At 41.7% G+C, this 16686-nt stretch overlaps 2 protein-coding genes across 2 annotated transcripts in view; both read right to left on the reverse strand.

Annotated features, from left to right (window-relative positions):
- Positions 1-1438: 1438 nt before the first annotated feature.
- Positions 1439-16686, reverse strand: part of btbd11b (BTB (POZ) domain containing 11b) — a 118515-nt gene continuing 103267 nt past the window's right edge. The window contains exons 14-17 of the mRNA XM_080436750.1: positions 4984-5065; positions 4812-4880; positions 4046-4159; positions 1439-3428 (exon numbers count right to left, since the gene is read on the reverse strand). Of these exons, the coding sequence (XP_080292876.1) occupies positions 3219-3428; positions 4046-4159; positions 4812-4880; positions 4984-5065 (475 nt within the window). The 3' untranslated portion in view covers positions 1439-3218. The remainder of the gene's footprint in view (positions 3429-4045; positions 4160-4811; positions 4881-4983; positions 5066-16686) is intronic.
- On the reverse strand, positions 14597-15718 carry LOC308091559 (nudC domain-containing protein 3-like; the record flags this gene model as incomplete). The annotated part of the gene is made up of 2 exons (XM_080437224.1): positions 14597-15251; positions 15414-15718. The coding sequence occupies 2 exons, from the start codon at positions 15716-15718 to the stop codon at positions 14597-14599; spliced, it is 960 nt and encodes a 319-aa protein (XP_080293350.1).

Genomic DNA, 16686 nt, shown 5'->3' on the forward strand with positions numbered 1-16686 from the left:
TTTAAATGGACTGCATTTATAAAGCGCCTTTCTCCAAAGTACTTTACAATGTATACATCTACACACCGACGCCAGAGGAAACCATGCAAGGCACCAACTTGCTCATCAGGAGTAGATAGGGGTTCAATGTCTTGCTCAAGGACACGTCGGCACGCAGCCAGGAGGAGCCGGGGAAGCGGTCCTTTAAGTATATTTTGATGCCAATACTTTTGTACTTATACTCAAGTAAATTATGAATACAGGACTTTCGCTTGTGACAGAGTATTTCTACAATGTGGTACTGAAACTTTTACTAAAGTAAAAATAAATTGAGTACATCTTCCACCACTGATAGGGAATGATCTCATCTTTGGTGTGGCTGTTTTGGTCCCATAAATCATGATGTGTGTACTTTACAAAGTACAGAACTGTACACACAAGTAATTTGTAGAGACAAATAAGCCCAGAGAGTGACCCAGTATCCGTCTCATTTAACTATGTTTACAAATAATTAAGGTACTGGTGGCACAATCTGGCACACCGCTTGGGCCAGCGATGACAGTAATTGAAAAATAAATATCATCCGACTACGTAATGTATGTTCACTGAAGGTCATTTTAGATAAACTATCTAGCAATATAGGCCTTTTAATGTCACTCTGGGAAAACCAAGAGAGGAAAGAATCTCTCTTATGCAACTATTCATTGAGAGCAGTAGTGCAGAGTGACCACATACTTGGCTCCTACAGATTCCTTTTTGCCGGAGTCTTGAATACCGAACAAAGGCAAGTCTGTTCTCTCTAGACTGCTGTTACAAAAGCTTTCCTTCTCTCTCAACATCTTTTGAGAATCCTCAGTGTGAAGTCCTACAAATGGAACCAATTGGACCTGTAAGGGTCCATTTGGTTCCATTTGTAGAGTTACAGAACTGTAAGGGTCCATTTGGTGCCATTTGTACACTGTAAGAGTTATATTAAATTGTAACTGTGTTGAGAGTTCTATGGCGTCCTATAACGTACATGTAATTGAAATCAATTATATTTTTTCAAGGTCATTGTCATATTACACATTATATGTTGTTGTTTGTTTGTTTGTTTTTGAATATGGAAGTCTTGAATTCTTTACAAGGATGTTGCTTGTTTATTTTTTGAATATGGAAGTTTTGAATTATTTACAAGGATGGGTGCAGTTGAGTGCCACCCCTCTCTCCAACTGAGATTTGAAGTACAGAGATTTAAGATTTAATCCATTCTTCCTGATAACAAAACAATACAATTACACTGTTGGGCAAAAATCCATGTTTGAACTACTGTGCACAGGCTTGCAATACTTCACAGACCCTCTCCAAACAAATGATGTGTTTGCTGTGGATGTTGTTTTTAGCAAGTGGTTGCACAAGAATAATAACATTGAGAGGACTCATAGTATTCTTTATATTAATCTTTATAGAGGAAGCAAGTCACACATGTACATGTTTCTCAACTGGAAAACACAACCGCGGATCAGGTCTCTCAGCTCAGGACTGGCAACAGACGAGTGGTGGGCAGTAACAAAGTACATTCACTTGAGTACTGTACTTAGGTAAAGTGTTTGAGTATCTGTACTTAACTTGAGTATTTGTGGACTTTCCCTCCACCACATTTCAAAGACAAATATTGTACTGACTATTGACTCCAGTACATTTCAAGGAAGGGAAAAAGCACACTATGAATTATAATTATTTCAAACATACAGTAGTGAAAATAGCAGATCTACACGTTCACAACGCGCCATGATGAGACATTGTAGAACAGCTATTTTCACTATTGATCAGATCATTTTTGAACATTTCTGGAAAATCTTTGCATTTTTCTGGAAGATGTCTAAATTTTAATACAGCAATGCATTGATATTAAAAAGAAAATGTACTTTGTAATTTGTAATTTTTTTTGTACTCCAGTACTTTTAACTTGAGTACACATTTGACAGAAGAACTTTCACTCGTGTCGAGTAATATTTGAACAGGAGTATCGTACTTTGACTCAAGTACCGGGGTTGAGTACTTTGTCCACCACTGGAACAGACCAGGAGAACTGGAGCCTCCCTCTCTCTTGTGAGCTGAAGACACTTTCACTGCTAGTGCTTAGACATTTAGACCATGCTGATCACAAAAATAAAAATAAAAACACTCTTCAAATCCTTTCAGTCAATGTCATGCAACTCCTCAACCTGACACATTCAGACAATTAAAGGCAAAAAGAAAAGAAAACGCTACCATTCCTCTGACATGCAACATTCTAACATTTATAGAACAATAGGACATTTAAAAGATAAGCCTTCTTTTTACAGCAATATCCAATGGTAAGACACATGAGAAAACATCTCTGTATATACATTAACTTACAGGGAGGGAGCTAATAAGAGCTCTGTTTCATTTTTGTTTTATTTTTTTGTTTTTGTTTTGTTTTTACTATCAACAATATTTACACAATGGTAGAAGACATATTTCTACTCGGTTTCCAAAGTCGAACATTGACAAACGTTTCCTCTTTTGCATCACATTACAGGTACATTTTAATTGCTTTGTCTTGTTTGGCTTAGAGGAGTATTCAGCATGTATTATGCTAACTATGAGGGCTGCGACACAAAAAACAGAGAAGTAGTAATTCAGTCCAGGTCCAGAGGTATACGACGATGGCAATGTGTGAGACATCTCCCTCCCTCGTACCGATTCTCCTCTCTTCACTCACTCTTCATTGGCCAACAGGGTTAGGCCAATGGGTGTGCCACGTTATACTGGCAGTCGCGGCCCCTCTCTGCCTTGCTTCCATCAGTTTCAACTCTGTCCATACACCTAGCCTCTATTCAGAGTTCTTGCAGTCCCAACTTTAGATCTGCTCAGACAGGTCCCAAACGTGTGTTGTTGAATACTACCACTCGGTGAAATACTTGCTGAATGAGACTCGACTAGTGTTATTGGCGAATAGGAAGAGTACACCGCTACCTCATTGTGACAGTTTTCTTTTAGCATAACACGTGGATGTCGACGGGACAGACACAGCGTTGTCGCTATCCGTGAGCGAGACAACAGGTAGCACGGTATAGCGGTTGAGGAGGGCTTCATCACGGGCAACACAGATCACGGTGGGACAAGACCTTTTGTCACACTAAAGACAATGTATCCGCTGAAGAGATGGCTTTATCTCGTAGACACATAACAATAAGGTTTTCATTGGAACTATGGTATTGGACCAAGAGGGTTCAGACGATGGATCCCTTGGAAGAGGACAGGTGGATGGACTGGATGCGGGCGGCCAGGGTCTTCTCCAGGTCCTGCAGGATGTCACAGCCGGGGCTGTCCGGTGGCATGTCGTACAGCAGCTGTTTGAAGGGCTCCAGCTCCATCAGGATCACCATGCTCTTCAGGAAGTAACCCTCGATGTAGGCCGCCAGGTCCGGAGCGTCCAGGAACTGTCCGGAGGAGGGACACAGAGAGGAACAAGCTTAACACAGTGGTTCTCAGACGTTTTAATTTCAAGGTCCCCCCAAAAAACACAGATGACATTCCTGTTGCATCATAAGTGGTGGTGAAAAGTAAAGGAACTTTACTTGTGTACTGTACATTTTACTTACACTTCCATTCCATTTTTCAATATTTTATGCTTCTACTCTCCACTACAATTATTCGAAAACTTTAGGTACAAGTTATTTTGCAGATTTAGATTAACAAAACATACATTAACCATTTAAACCCAATTTTATACATCGGCTATAAAAAAAATGCAGATCTACAAGCTCACACACGCAGATCTGCTATTTTCAAAGGAGTTTGACGTTTATTATTATTTTAATTTTTTAACTTTTACTTTTGTACAGTAAGTACATTTTGATACCAATACTTTTGTACTTTTACTCAAGTAAATGTTTGAATACAGGCTGTTTACTTAACACAGTGTTTTTATATTGTGGTATTGCAACTTTTAGTTCTTATGTATTGAAATGAAATTGAACTACAATATATAGTTTCCTGTTCTGTTTTAGCAAGTTTAGTTCTCTTCTATGCTGTCATAGAGCCTTCTCTCTTGTACCTTGGTGTGGTTATAGATCTCAACGCAGGTCTCTGTGTTGATGTTCTTGGAGCAGATCATTTCACAGTGCCTCTGCAGTGCCTCAAGCTGGAAGAACTTGGCTGCCGACAGAAGCTGCAACGACAAGAACAATTAATACGCAACTAACACAAATATTGATCAATGTGCTAGTCCAATGGCTGAGATATTAAGTTAAGGCTCAAAAAGAGTTAAACTGCTTGGCATTCAGTTCAATAAGACCTGTCACAATTATTACATAATCATGGTCAGAAATGCCTCCATTCATCTGTATAATTCATCTGTTGAAACATTTTAGGCCTAAACAAGTCTGCTGTGCATTTTTTGTTTACAAAGCCAGAAAGGCAAACAGAAAAAACACACAAACAATTAAATGATTAATCACAGATATTTGTATGACAATTAATTGTCAATTAAAATGTCATGATCGTGACCAGCCTGGGTTCAGTTTGCATTTGTTCTAACTATAAACATCCATATCGTCTCTGTCGGGTGGAAACCTCATATGTCCAAAACTGTTACTTTTACAAGATACAAATTCAAAAGCATCAAAAGTAGCAGATCGACAAGCTCGAAACGTGTTGTTTCGCACCAGTTTTGTGTGACACTGTAGTATGATCAAGGAGGGAGTTAATTTACGAAAAAAACACAAAAAGTTAGAATATGGAGATGGGAGGTTTCTGCCTGACAGCAACAATATGGCTCATATCAGTATGAGTTCATGTGGCAGATGTGATGATGAGCTCACCTCCATAATATCAGTGTTCCTGATGTGCAGAGCCTCGGCTCCTCCACAGTAGAGGTACTGCATCACCAGCTGGAACCAATAAAATAACATGTGGAACATACAGTGCTGTACAGCGAGAGGACAAGTATGGCAAGCATTAAGGTTTGATCCAAAATGCCCTTAATCACGTTACCTGAAAGATATTATACTTCACATGGCTGATTTCAATGCACGTGTTTTCTCCCAAGGGCCTGTTTGCTAGAAGAGTCTTGAATCTTTAGAGAGAGAGAGAGAGGGAGAGAGAGAGAGAGATTAAACAACTTTAATCTTGATTCAATATATTTTTTTATTATATTGATGTTCTGAACACTACAAAGGCATACAGTGTGTTGCAGCAGAGAATCACAACTTCAATAGGCTACTACTGACTTTCACAGATCAGTGCAAATGGATTTTCTTGATGTTCTGTTTTGAAGGACACGACAGCAGAGGACTGCCACGGGCGTCAACAGCAGACACTTCTCTATCACGTTATTACTCCTTGCTCATTCTCTGACTAGCCAGATCAATCAGCCATAATGCAATATGTCCAAAGTGGACGTCCTCTCTCTCAGGACCCCACGGGGGCTTGCGGCCGAATTCACGGCACACACGCTGCGTGTGTGGCATGACTGATGACCAGTGATGGAAAAAGTACTCAAATGTTTTACTTAAGTAAAAGTATCAATACTGCAATGTAGAAGTACTCTGTTACAAGTAAAAGTCCGGAATTAAAAATTTACTTGAGGAAATGTACAAAAGTATTGGTATCAAAATGTACTTAAAGTACCAAAAGTTAAAGTACTAACTATATGTTTGAAAATAGACCTAAAAGCTCACAACGCGTCGCGATGCAACGCGTTGTGAGCTTGTAGATCGGCTATTTTCATATAGCCTATGTATAAAATAGGGCTGATGTGGTGAATATATATTTTATAATGTAATCATTTATATCTGCAAAGTAACTAACATTTTCAAATAATTGTACTGGAGTAAAAGTACAATATTTGCGTAGAAGTAAAAGTATTGAAAATTGGAAATACTCCAGTAAAGTAAAAGTACCTCAAAATTGTAAGTACAGTACTTGAGTAAATGTACTTGTTACTTTACACCACTGCTGATGACGTCATATTGATGACATTAGTCATCTCCAAGCTTGTGCACGTTTTTGAGCTGCTCCGAAACCCATCATGTTTTTTGTTTGGTTAATGCATTTTTGGAGCTAACCCATTGGAAAAACCCCTGGTGGGTTCTTGCGCTTTGCATGTCTCTATTACGGTCAGAGTTTTACAACCAATGGTTTTCATGTTAGCACTCACTGACAAATCCGGCACAAAACTCAGATGGGGTGCGATGCCACACACTGTGTAAGTGTTTAAGGAGTGACTCAACTAGTCTAGTGTATTAGCTTTAAATTCTGAATATGGTCATAAGGAACAGAAGGAGAAAATTCACAAATTCCTTCTACTCATTTTTCATCGGTTCCTCTTAATTAACTACGTTTAAAGATCTCATTCATAATGGGCAGGCAGGTAATTTTTAACTGCACCATGGACAGCAATCTTTAATCTGTAATCTAAACCATTTTGTTTGAATTTTGAATATTAAAAGATACAAAACTATAAAATATCAAACTACTGTCCTTTTGAATGGTGAACCTTCAGCATTCCAGTCCTTTTTCAGCATCTCATGCACCTTTATTTCATGGCTCTGTGGCTTGCCCTGTTGCTTCTTTTTTTATTGAATTTATTATTGCTTGACCAAATTCGGACACATGTACAAACATACAGGCAATATTGAAAATGAAAATAGATGAAAACCACATAGACTAAAATGAAATAAAACTAGCACAGGTCTCCACCAGGTCAGGTAGGTTATTGTAGGCGAGCAATGTTCGGAATTCACCAATCAGGATGGAATATGAAAAATCGGACGGATCCGTCTTGATCACTTGACTATAGAGATAATGTCAAAATTTGAAGGAGTAATAGCATTATTTATTCTTTTGCAAAAATGTGTCTCCTTGTGGCGCTATAATAGGGCAATGTTAAAAGGGAGGCATTTGTTCCTCAACGTAGTGCTAATCTGCGTGCAAAGTTTCACCGCAATCGGACGCTGTGTTCATAATTTGCGGCATTTTGTTCAAAACGGGCCACTCCTGCAAACTTTAGATGTCAATCTTGCCAATTAGGATGGAATATGAAAAATCAAACAGATCCGTCTTGATGACATGACTATAAAGATCATTTGTACCGATTTGCAATTGGATGAAATCTGAATGAGTTCGGAAGTCGGCCTCCTGGTGGCGCTATAAAAGACAGATGTGAAAAATGCAGGGCAAAGGTTTGTCTTTGGCCTCTAGGGATTGCGATAACAAAGTTTACAGATTGGTGCAGTTAAAGGTAAAAACACGAATCTGTTAGAGCGCCACCATGAGGCTGATTTGAAAATTTTCAGGTGGCATTTCTAGTGGTAATTGCACGCTGTGTTCATGATCTGAGGCATTTTGTTCAAAACGGAGCACTCCTGCAAACTTTGGAAGCCAATCTTAGGCAATCAGGATGGAATATGAACAATCTGAAATGGCTATAGAGATACTGTACTGATGCTCTGGCATCCAGGGAGTGTGTGTGCACAGTTTTGCTGCGATCAACGGTGCCCGAGATTAGCTATCACAGGCGGAAGGACGGACGGACGGACGGACGGACGGACGGACGGACGGACGGACGGACGGACGGACGGACGGACGGACGGACGGACGGACGGACGGAAGGACGGACGGAAGGACGGACGGATGGACAGGGTGCAAAACATACTCTCGGTCATGCCTTTCGGCCAGGCGGAGACAAAAAACTATAGAATACAAAATGCTAAATAAAGAAAACTAAAAACAAGAAAAAACTGAAAACAAAAAAGAAAAACAATCGCACAAGTACATTTCTCTTGACTGTGTATTATTCATGGTCATGATGTTAAAGGTCACACTATCTGTATTATACACTGTGTAATACTGGTTCTAAAATTGGGGTCCAGGGATGCCGAGGGGTCCTTGAGGGAGCTAAATTATTGGTAACTCTGAGAGTGTACAAATGGAACCAAATGGACCCGTACACTGTCAGTGTTATGGGGGGGTCTGTGGCGTAATGCATTGTAAACTGGGGTTCCTTGAAATGGAAAAAGTCTGAGAATTCCGGCTGTATGAGATCTTCACACAACACCATTATACCTCCCACCCGCCTAACCACTGAGCACAAACCACTGTGATACAGAATGCATGGTGAACAAGGATGGGACACACGACTAGAGGCCTTCAAAATCATGATAATCATTTCCATTTATAAGTTGCCTAGTCATCTAATCTCTCCAGCCTTTGAAATTGACTTGACTTTCTCTTTTGAATTCCAATGCCTCAACACTATCTGCATCCTGTTATGAGAGAGAGTTGTTTCACCCAAGAACAAACTTGTGACCAGGGTTATTATTATATATACTAACATAAAAAATATATAAAACAAAAATGAACAATGCAATATGTAAAATCATCGTTGTTTTAGTTTTTCCACCGTCATATCTGATGTCATGCATTATTTTATCCTAATCAATCAATTTCTAAAGGTTCAAGGTGTTCTTTACTGTTAAGTCTTGTCTTGTGCATATGAGTAACAATAATTTTGGTTCTGGCTTCTTCACAACATTGTAGCAGCATCAATAATACTAATAACAATAAATGACACAGAAAATAAACAAAAATAATAATAATCAAGAAGAGTTCTGCCGTTGTCCTAGCACTTAAGGTGCTGTGCGTAAGGTTCTTACTACTACATTAGAAACATCTATATTATAAACACCGACTTTAAACACATAGCTGTGCATACGAAAGCTGTAAAGTGACCGTTGCCAGTGTCCTTGGCATTAGTTCAACACACAGGCTGCCTCTGACCGCAGACAGGCAGTGCATGAGAAAGCTGTAAAGTGACCTATGCCATTATCCTTGGCATTAGTCCAACACACATGCTTGCTTCCGACCGCAGACAGGCAGTCGCGGTGGAAAATCTAGTTTAGCGGAAATGGCCGCGGCCTACATGGGGAGTTGCGGAAAAAAATGTTGTTTGATTGTACGACCTACGGTTCAAGAGTTTATAGGCCAAAACGTGAAGCCCTCCTGTTATAACACCACCAAATCTGGGGAAGAGGTTCTTCTGTGGCCTACTGCAAAGTGTCGCACAGATCGGTCCAGCAGTGTCCAAGACACACACACACACACACACACACACACACACACACACACACAAAGACAGGGGCGAAAACATAATCTGGTGGAGATAATTAGGCCTACCTGAATGTCTCGAGCTATGGGCTACCAAGATAGTGCTTATAGTGCTTACATCTTCTGATCATTGTCGAGTTTAAGTCCGTCCAGAGCAGCAATCGCCTCTTCATCAACTGTGGCATGGGGACGCTCACAATTAATCTCAATCTCTTTCTGTTCTGGTTCTGGTTCTGGTTCTCCTTTCAGTAATGTTTTCCACCAGATCTTTTCCCACTTACTGAGTGATAGAACAACGCAACATCCAGGTTCAAATTTACACTTTGAGTTCTCAGCGTTAACCATGTGGGTAAACTCTCCCTGTAACATTACTTTCTCTTGTGTTCCTTCCGACAAAAAGACATGTACACTGCTGTTCTCCAGGTTAACCATCACCTGTCTCCCCTTGATAGCTGTTTTAGGGACATATACACACAGCTCCACGTCCGAGTGGTCTTGAGACCACCTGTAGTTGTCCCTCAAAGGCTCATCAGAACTTTCTGGGCTAGACTGAAATTGCTCCTCACCCGCTTCTGCTGTGTTTGTGCTTGTTGCAGTTGTTTGGTCTCCCTGTGACGGCTGGACAGGATCGCTGCTGGGGAGCAGAGGGCCGGAGGCTGAATTTGAGGACTCCATGGCACCTGTGGTAGAGTTTGTCTCTGTCTGGGCATCCGCCACATTCTGTTCCAATATCTCCTCTTGCTGCTGTGCACACTCGACTGACGTTTGGACAGGATCGCTGCTGGGGAGCAGAGGGCTGGACACTGAATCTGAGGACTCCATGGCACCTGAGGTAAAGGTTGTCTCTCTCTGGGCATCCGCAACATTCTGTTCCAATATCTCCTCTTGCTGCTGTGCACACTCGACCTCAAACTCTGGAACCGCTGGAACAGTTGTCTGGTCTCCCTGTGACGGTTGGACAGGATCACTGCTGGGGAGCAGAGAGCCGGAGGCTGAATCTAAGGATTCCATGGATTCCACGGCACCTGAGGTAGAGGTTGTCTCTGTCTGGGCATCCCCAGCATTCTGTTCAAATGTTTCTTCTTGCTGCTGTGCACACTCGACTGATGGTTGGACCGGATCGCTGCTGGGGAGCAGAGGGCCTGAGACTGAATCAGAGGACTCCATGGCACCTGAGCTAGAGTTCGTCTCTGTCTGGGCATCCGCAACATTCAGTTCCAATATCTCCTCTTGCTGATGCGCACACTCGACTGATGGTTGGATAGGATCGCTGCTGGGGAGCAGAGGGCCTGAGACTGAATCAGAGGACTCCATGGCACGTGAGCTAGAGTTCGTCTCTGTCTGGGCATCCGCAACGTTCAGTTCCAATATCTCCTCTTGCTGATGCGCACACTCGACTGATGGTTGGACAGGATCGCTGCTGGGGAGCAGAGGGCCGGAGGCTGAATCTAAGGATTCCATGGATTCCATGGCACCTGAGGTAGAGGTTGTCTCTGTCTGGGCATCCGCAGCATCCTGTTCCAATGTCTCTTCTTGCTGCTGCGCACACTCCACTTCAAACTCTGGAACCGCTGTAGGAACAGCTCTGGTCTCCTCTCTCAGCCTGACAGCTTTGGTTTCCTCCTCTCTCAGCTGTCTATCTCTGTCCTGCTCCGCAATCCGTTCAAATAACTTGAATGCTGTAAGGACTATTTTCTCGGCCACGCCAGGAAGGAACCCCACTCGGTCATCGGGACTTGATGAGAGATGGTAGAAGTCTGTCTTGCGATACAGAAACCCAAAATAGATCTGTATTAAGTCTTCTATGTTTCCAACATTCTGCAAGATGCCAAAGAAAGTGTCGTCGTACATTTCAGTCATTTCCAACGGCGACGCCATTGGAAGTTAATAATAACACTGTAATTGCTTTAGCAATGCTTAGAAAAGTTGGGGTTCTCAGATATGATTCATATGGTTTGTCGGAACAGAAATGACAATGTCTGAACAGTATACAGTTTAAGTACCCAGTTTGGTCAAAGAGGTGTGACATATATTACGTAATATGGACGTATGTGATAGAAGAATGGCTGTCATGTTGGTATGGAGGGGACGGAAGGCATCAAATCCAAAGTGGGTGAGAACAGAAGGGACAGTATGGGACGTAGGAGAGAGAAGGTCATCATAATGTATGATGACCATGTAATCCCCATTTGCATCGTTCACAACATGCATGGCCGGAGTCCGTCTGCTTGTCTGTGTCCCTTATACTGTATGCCCATATATGGAGATCAGTGATGTCAATACGACATCATGGACTGACCTCCAAGTACTATGATAATGAGCACTGTATTTAGTGCTCAGGTACAATAGGTACAACGTATTGCATAACCGAAGGGGCCTCTCTATACAGTATATGGGCATAAAAGGGACACACGTACAACGGGTATAAAATATATAATAATATATATAATTATAGTTATAAGCACTCATATATTTTCATAATAATTATAGTTATGTGCACTATATTTTATTTATAAATATTCATAAGCATTCTATAATGACTTACTAATACTTAACCTATATAGGTTAAGTATTATAAGCTATCTATAAATGCATTAAATCTCTGCGTGCGTGTGTGTGTGTCTGTCCATGTGTCCCCCGCAAATCTCAAACAATAATTCATAATTAAAACGGGTACAACGCGTATTGCATAACTGGCTTTGGCATGCATGCATTTCCAACTTGCATTGTTCCAGAGTAAAGTAGTATACGGTATATCTATAAATGCACAGTAGCGGATGTTTGCAAATGAACTGCGATCTGATTGAACTAAACCTTGTCTGAGCTGAAGAAACCCTAGCCGTGGCCTCCAAGGCCATAATCCTGGGAATGGATGTATGTACATTTATGTTAATTAGAATAGTTATTTTTGATCATTTGTATGATATATATATATATATATATATATATATATATATATATATATATATATATATATATATATATATATATATACTTTTACTTTTTTTACTTCATCTCTTGTTTTGCTATATTTTGATCTGATATTCATTTTCATTGTTTTTCTTTGTGAAAAAAATCTGTTTTTATTAACATATTCAAAATAAACATGACTAAACTAAACTAAACCACTTAAACCCCAGCATCCGTATTGTGGGCAAAGCTTTCATTTGGATCACTGTGCATAGGATGTATCGTTCATCAGTGTGGACTCTCGTATAGTTATCGTTATACGTAGTTATAGTTATCGTGCTCAGTGTGAATGAGTGCTTTATACTTCGTTGTACTACAATGTCGCGCTCCGAACATAGATCTACAAGCTCACAACGCAACTGCGTTGCATCCTTATTTAACATGGCGTAATGTAGAAGATGATTGTGACTTAATATAGGAATATGTCAATTAATATTAACTTCACATAACTGAGCTGGAGAGTCCAGATCCATGCCTCCATGGCCATAATCCTTTTCTATCATATTCCGTTTCCAAAAATAAAGACGCCAGCTTGCGTCTTTATATAATATTAACTGAGCTAGAGTCCAAGGCCATGCCTCCATGGCCATAATCCTTTTCTATCAATCCTTTTCTGACATAATCCTTTTAAAATTAAATACAGATGCCACAGTCTGCCTTAAGAATGTCCTTACATCAATATAATACTCAAAATAAAAACGAGGTTTGAACCGAACCGTGGAGTTGGAGAATCGTTACAGCCTTAATAGACAACGGGTAGGACAGTTATCGCATAACCGAAGGGGAAACCGATCTCCTTTTATGGAGATGCTGAAGAATCTCTGCGTGAACCGTCCCCTGCGTGAAGATAGATGGGTACAACAGGTACTCTGACAATGGGTACAACAGGTATTGCATAACTGGAGGGGCATGCGTTCCCAACGGCCTTCGGCCTAGTACAGTATATCCATACATTTCAGGAATCTCTCTGTGTCCCCAAATATGGTGATGACTGACATCACAGCACTGACGTCATATTTTGGTTCGGGACTCTCTGTGTATCTGTGTGTCTGTCCTTGGTTTATGCCCAAATATGAAGATGGCTGACATCAAAGAATATGATGTCATGGTCTACTCCTCATGCATATAGGTACTCCCATGTGGATCTTGGTCTAAGACGTCAGTCATATATGACATGTTAATGACGTGTGTCTTCATACTGTATTTGGGCACGGTTTCAGTCAGGTCCAACCGGCATTCACTTTCAAAATATAAAACATTATGCGAGTGGCGGGGCGGTACTAGCCTGGCCTACTGGCAGTGTGCACAAGGAACTTGGCGATAATCAGTTCAGGTCACTACAGACAAACAGACACAGATGTAGGGCTAGCCTCCTACAGAGCCACGCAATATTCAGAAAATGTGAAAGAATCTTCAGGGATTGACTTCATTGGCCTAATTTGGTGCTGATCGTGTGGTGGTGTGCAAGATTAGCTGTGGACTGACAACAACACACAATTCAAGTGACATACAGACAAACACTCTTCCCTCTAGACAGCCGCCCCATTAGGTGCCATGGTAAAAAAAAGGGTCATAAAAAAAGATTTAGGAACAGCTAGAATGGAAGCATTTGAGGATGTCGGGGAGCAAATTGGCACATATGGCTTCAGTTATACCCATTGAAGCCCAGTTTTATACTACACCGTACAATGGTGTGACATGGCAAAAACAGCCAAAGTACAAGCTGAGCCTGGTGAACCCTCTGCATTCCAACCCTTTTGCAGCATCTCATGAACTTTCATTTCATGACTGTAGCTTGTGCTGTAGCGTCTGAAATTTGTCTGATCTAATTCTGTCCAGAGCAGCACGGCACTCTTCATCAACTTTGATGCTCCACATTGAGTCTTCAGTGTTAATCTTGTGTGTGAATTCCCCACTTTCCATCATTGCGTTCTCTTCTGCTACGGCCCTCAGACAATATATAATGTGAAGGGGGAAAAAAAACAAGTCTGGCAGTGCTAAGTTGGCGTGCTGAAGGTGTGCACAACGAATTTGGTACTGATCGGTCTATATAGCAGTCTATGTAGCCTCGAACAGAGCCACACCGTAAAATATTCAGAACATGAAACAGCACTGATCGGTGTAGGTTTGCGAGATTAGCCACGCACAGACACAAACAAGATTTTAGGGACAAACATAACGGGGGAAACATGAACAAATGTTCTGCTAGACAGCAGCCCCTTACGTGCCACATCGTAAAAAAAAAGTTTATCGGAAAAAAAAGATTTAGGAACAGCCAGAAGCACTTTAGGTTCTCAGGGAGAAAATCGGCACACAACTTAAGCCCTATTTTATGCTTCATCGTACAATGGTGTCAGATGAAAAATACAAAAATGATGACATGCTGTGAGCTTGTAGATCGGCTATTTTTCTAATATTTTTTTGGATCCATTTCTTAATTTTTTGTTTTAAATGTTTCGCCTATAATCCCCTCACGTATACATCCAAGCAATATTTTCATAATGGACAGGCAAGGTCAGCAAGGTCATTCTTAACTGCTGCCTGGAAAGCCTCCTTGGTTTTGGATGTTGAACATTGAGGGGTCAAACTGCTGCCCTTTGTATGGCGAACCCTCAGCGTCCCAGCCCTTTTGCAGCATGTCGTGCACCTTCATTTCATGGCTCTGTGGCTTGCCCTGCATCTTCTGCATGTTGTCAAATCTAAGTTTGTTCAGAGCAGCCTGCTCATCTTCACCACATGTGGCCAGGGGTCGTTCACACTGGATCTTGCTGATGTCAATCTCCGTCTCTCCTACCAGTAATGCGTTCCACCAGATCTCCGCACACTTACAGAGTGATAGAAAAACGCAGCGCCCAGGTTCCAGGCTCCACACTGACTCTTCAGGGTTAATCTTTTGTTTCAACTCCCCCTCCATCAGCACTTTCTCTTCCGCTCCCTCCCTCACACAGACACGTACACTGGTGGCCAGAATGCTAACCACCACCTGAGTGCCCTTGACAACCTGTTTGGGGACACTTATACGGACTTCCACGTCCGCGTAGTCTTGAGACCACCTGTAGATGCCCCTCACAGCCCCGTTGTAACTTTCAGGGTCAGACTGAAATTGCTCCTGACTTGCCTCAGCTGAACTTGTGCTGATTTCAGTTGTCTGGTCTTCTCCCAGTGACTCCTGGGCGGAAGGATCGCTGGTGGGGAGCAGAGGGCCGGAGGATGAAACTGATTCCGTGAAGGAAGTGGTTTCCATGGCACCTGAGGTAGAGGTTTCTGCCTCCTTCTGGGCATCCACAGCATTCTGTGCCAATGTCTCCTCCTGCTGCTGCTGCTGCTGCTGCTGCTGCTGCTGCTGCTGCTGCTGCTGCTGCTGCTCCACCTCAAGCTCTTCAATTGCTGGAGTTGCAGCTTTGGTTTCCTCTTCCAGCCGCCGCTTCTCTGCAATCTGTCCAAATCCCTTGACCGTCTGCAGGACCATTCTTTCGGCCACACCGGGAGGGAACCCCACTCTGTCATTGGAACTTGACGGCACGTGATAGAAGTCCGTCTTGCGGTACAGAAAGCCAAAATAGAGCTCTAGAAAGTCTGGTACGCTTCCAACATTCTGCAAGATGCCGAGCAAAGTGCTGTCGTACATTTCTGTCATTTCCGGCGGCGCCATTGTTAACCACTGTAGTCAATTTTATTATAGCGGTTTAGAAATGACTGTTTACGAAAAATCCTACTTTGTAAGTAATGATTCACAAGCTTAGGATTACCAGATGTGGGTAGTTTGAACAGAAATGATACCAGTCTGCATACAAGTTTAAGTACCCAGCCTGGCCACCTAGGTGTGATGTATGTTACGGCCAAAGTCATATATGGTTATTACATTCTGACCTCACATGTGATTACATGTGAGGTCAGAATGTAATAACCATACAGTATATGGCTATGATGTCAGTGCATTGATGTCATATTGATGACAACAGGGATCTCCATATATGGGCATTTGTGGATTTATAGATATTTTTTAGAAAACTGCTCATCCGACCAACACCACACTCCTCAAAATATGCACACACATGCACAGAGATTTTGTGCATTTATAGAGAGATGTAGCTTGTAACAGTTTTGAAAAATCAAATACATCAGCTCTGTGATGATGCTCAGCGATGCTGAAGAGATGAGTTAGCATTTCAGCAGCTGACCCTGTGGAAATCTGTCGGTGTATGCTGTGTGTCATTCTGTCCTCCAATTATGCCCAAATATGGAGATAACTGACATCATAGCATCTGTAGTGTCTGTCCTCAGTTTATGCCCAAATATAGAGATTACTGACATCATAGACTTCACATTAAAATTAAAAAACTTTTTTTTTAAAGAAGAGATTGTTCAAAATGTTTGCCTTTTTTCAAATGAAAGTAGAGAATCAGATTGAGCCAGTATTTATTGAACTGCACCTCAAAGAATGAATGTTGTGGATTAAAATGCCTGCTAGCAGAGAAAAAACACCTTGAATAGGAAAATACAGTGATTCACTCTCTTTTCATCCACTACTGTCTGGTCAAAGCTGTCCCAGACTGCACCGCATGTGAATCCTTGAAACTCAAAGTGACAGAAGGGCCTTTGTTTCGGCTGAACTGCCCG

Source organism: Gymnoscopelus braueri, assembly GCF_963280865.1.
Source record: "Gymnoscopelus braueri genome assembly, chromosome: 9".
NCBI classification, from domain to species: Eukaryota; Metazoa; Chordata; class Actinopteri; order Myctophiformes; family Myctophidae; genus Gymnoscopelus; species Gymnoscopelus braueri.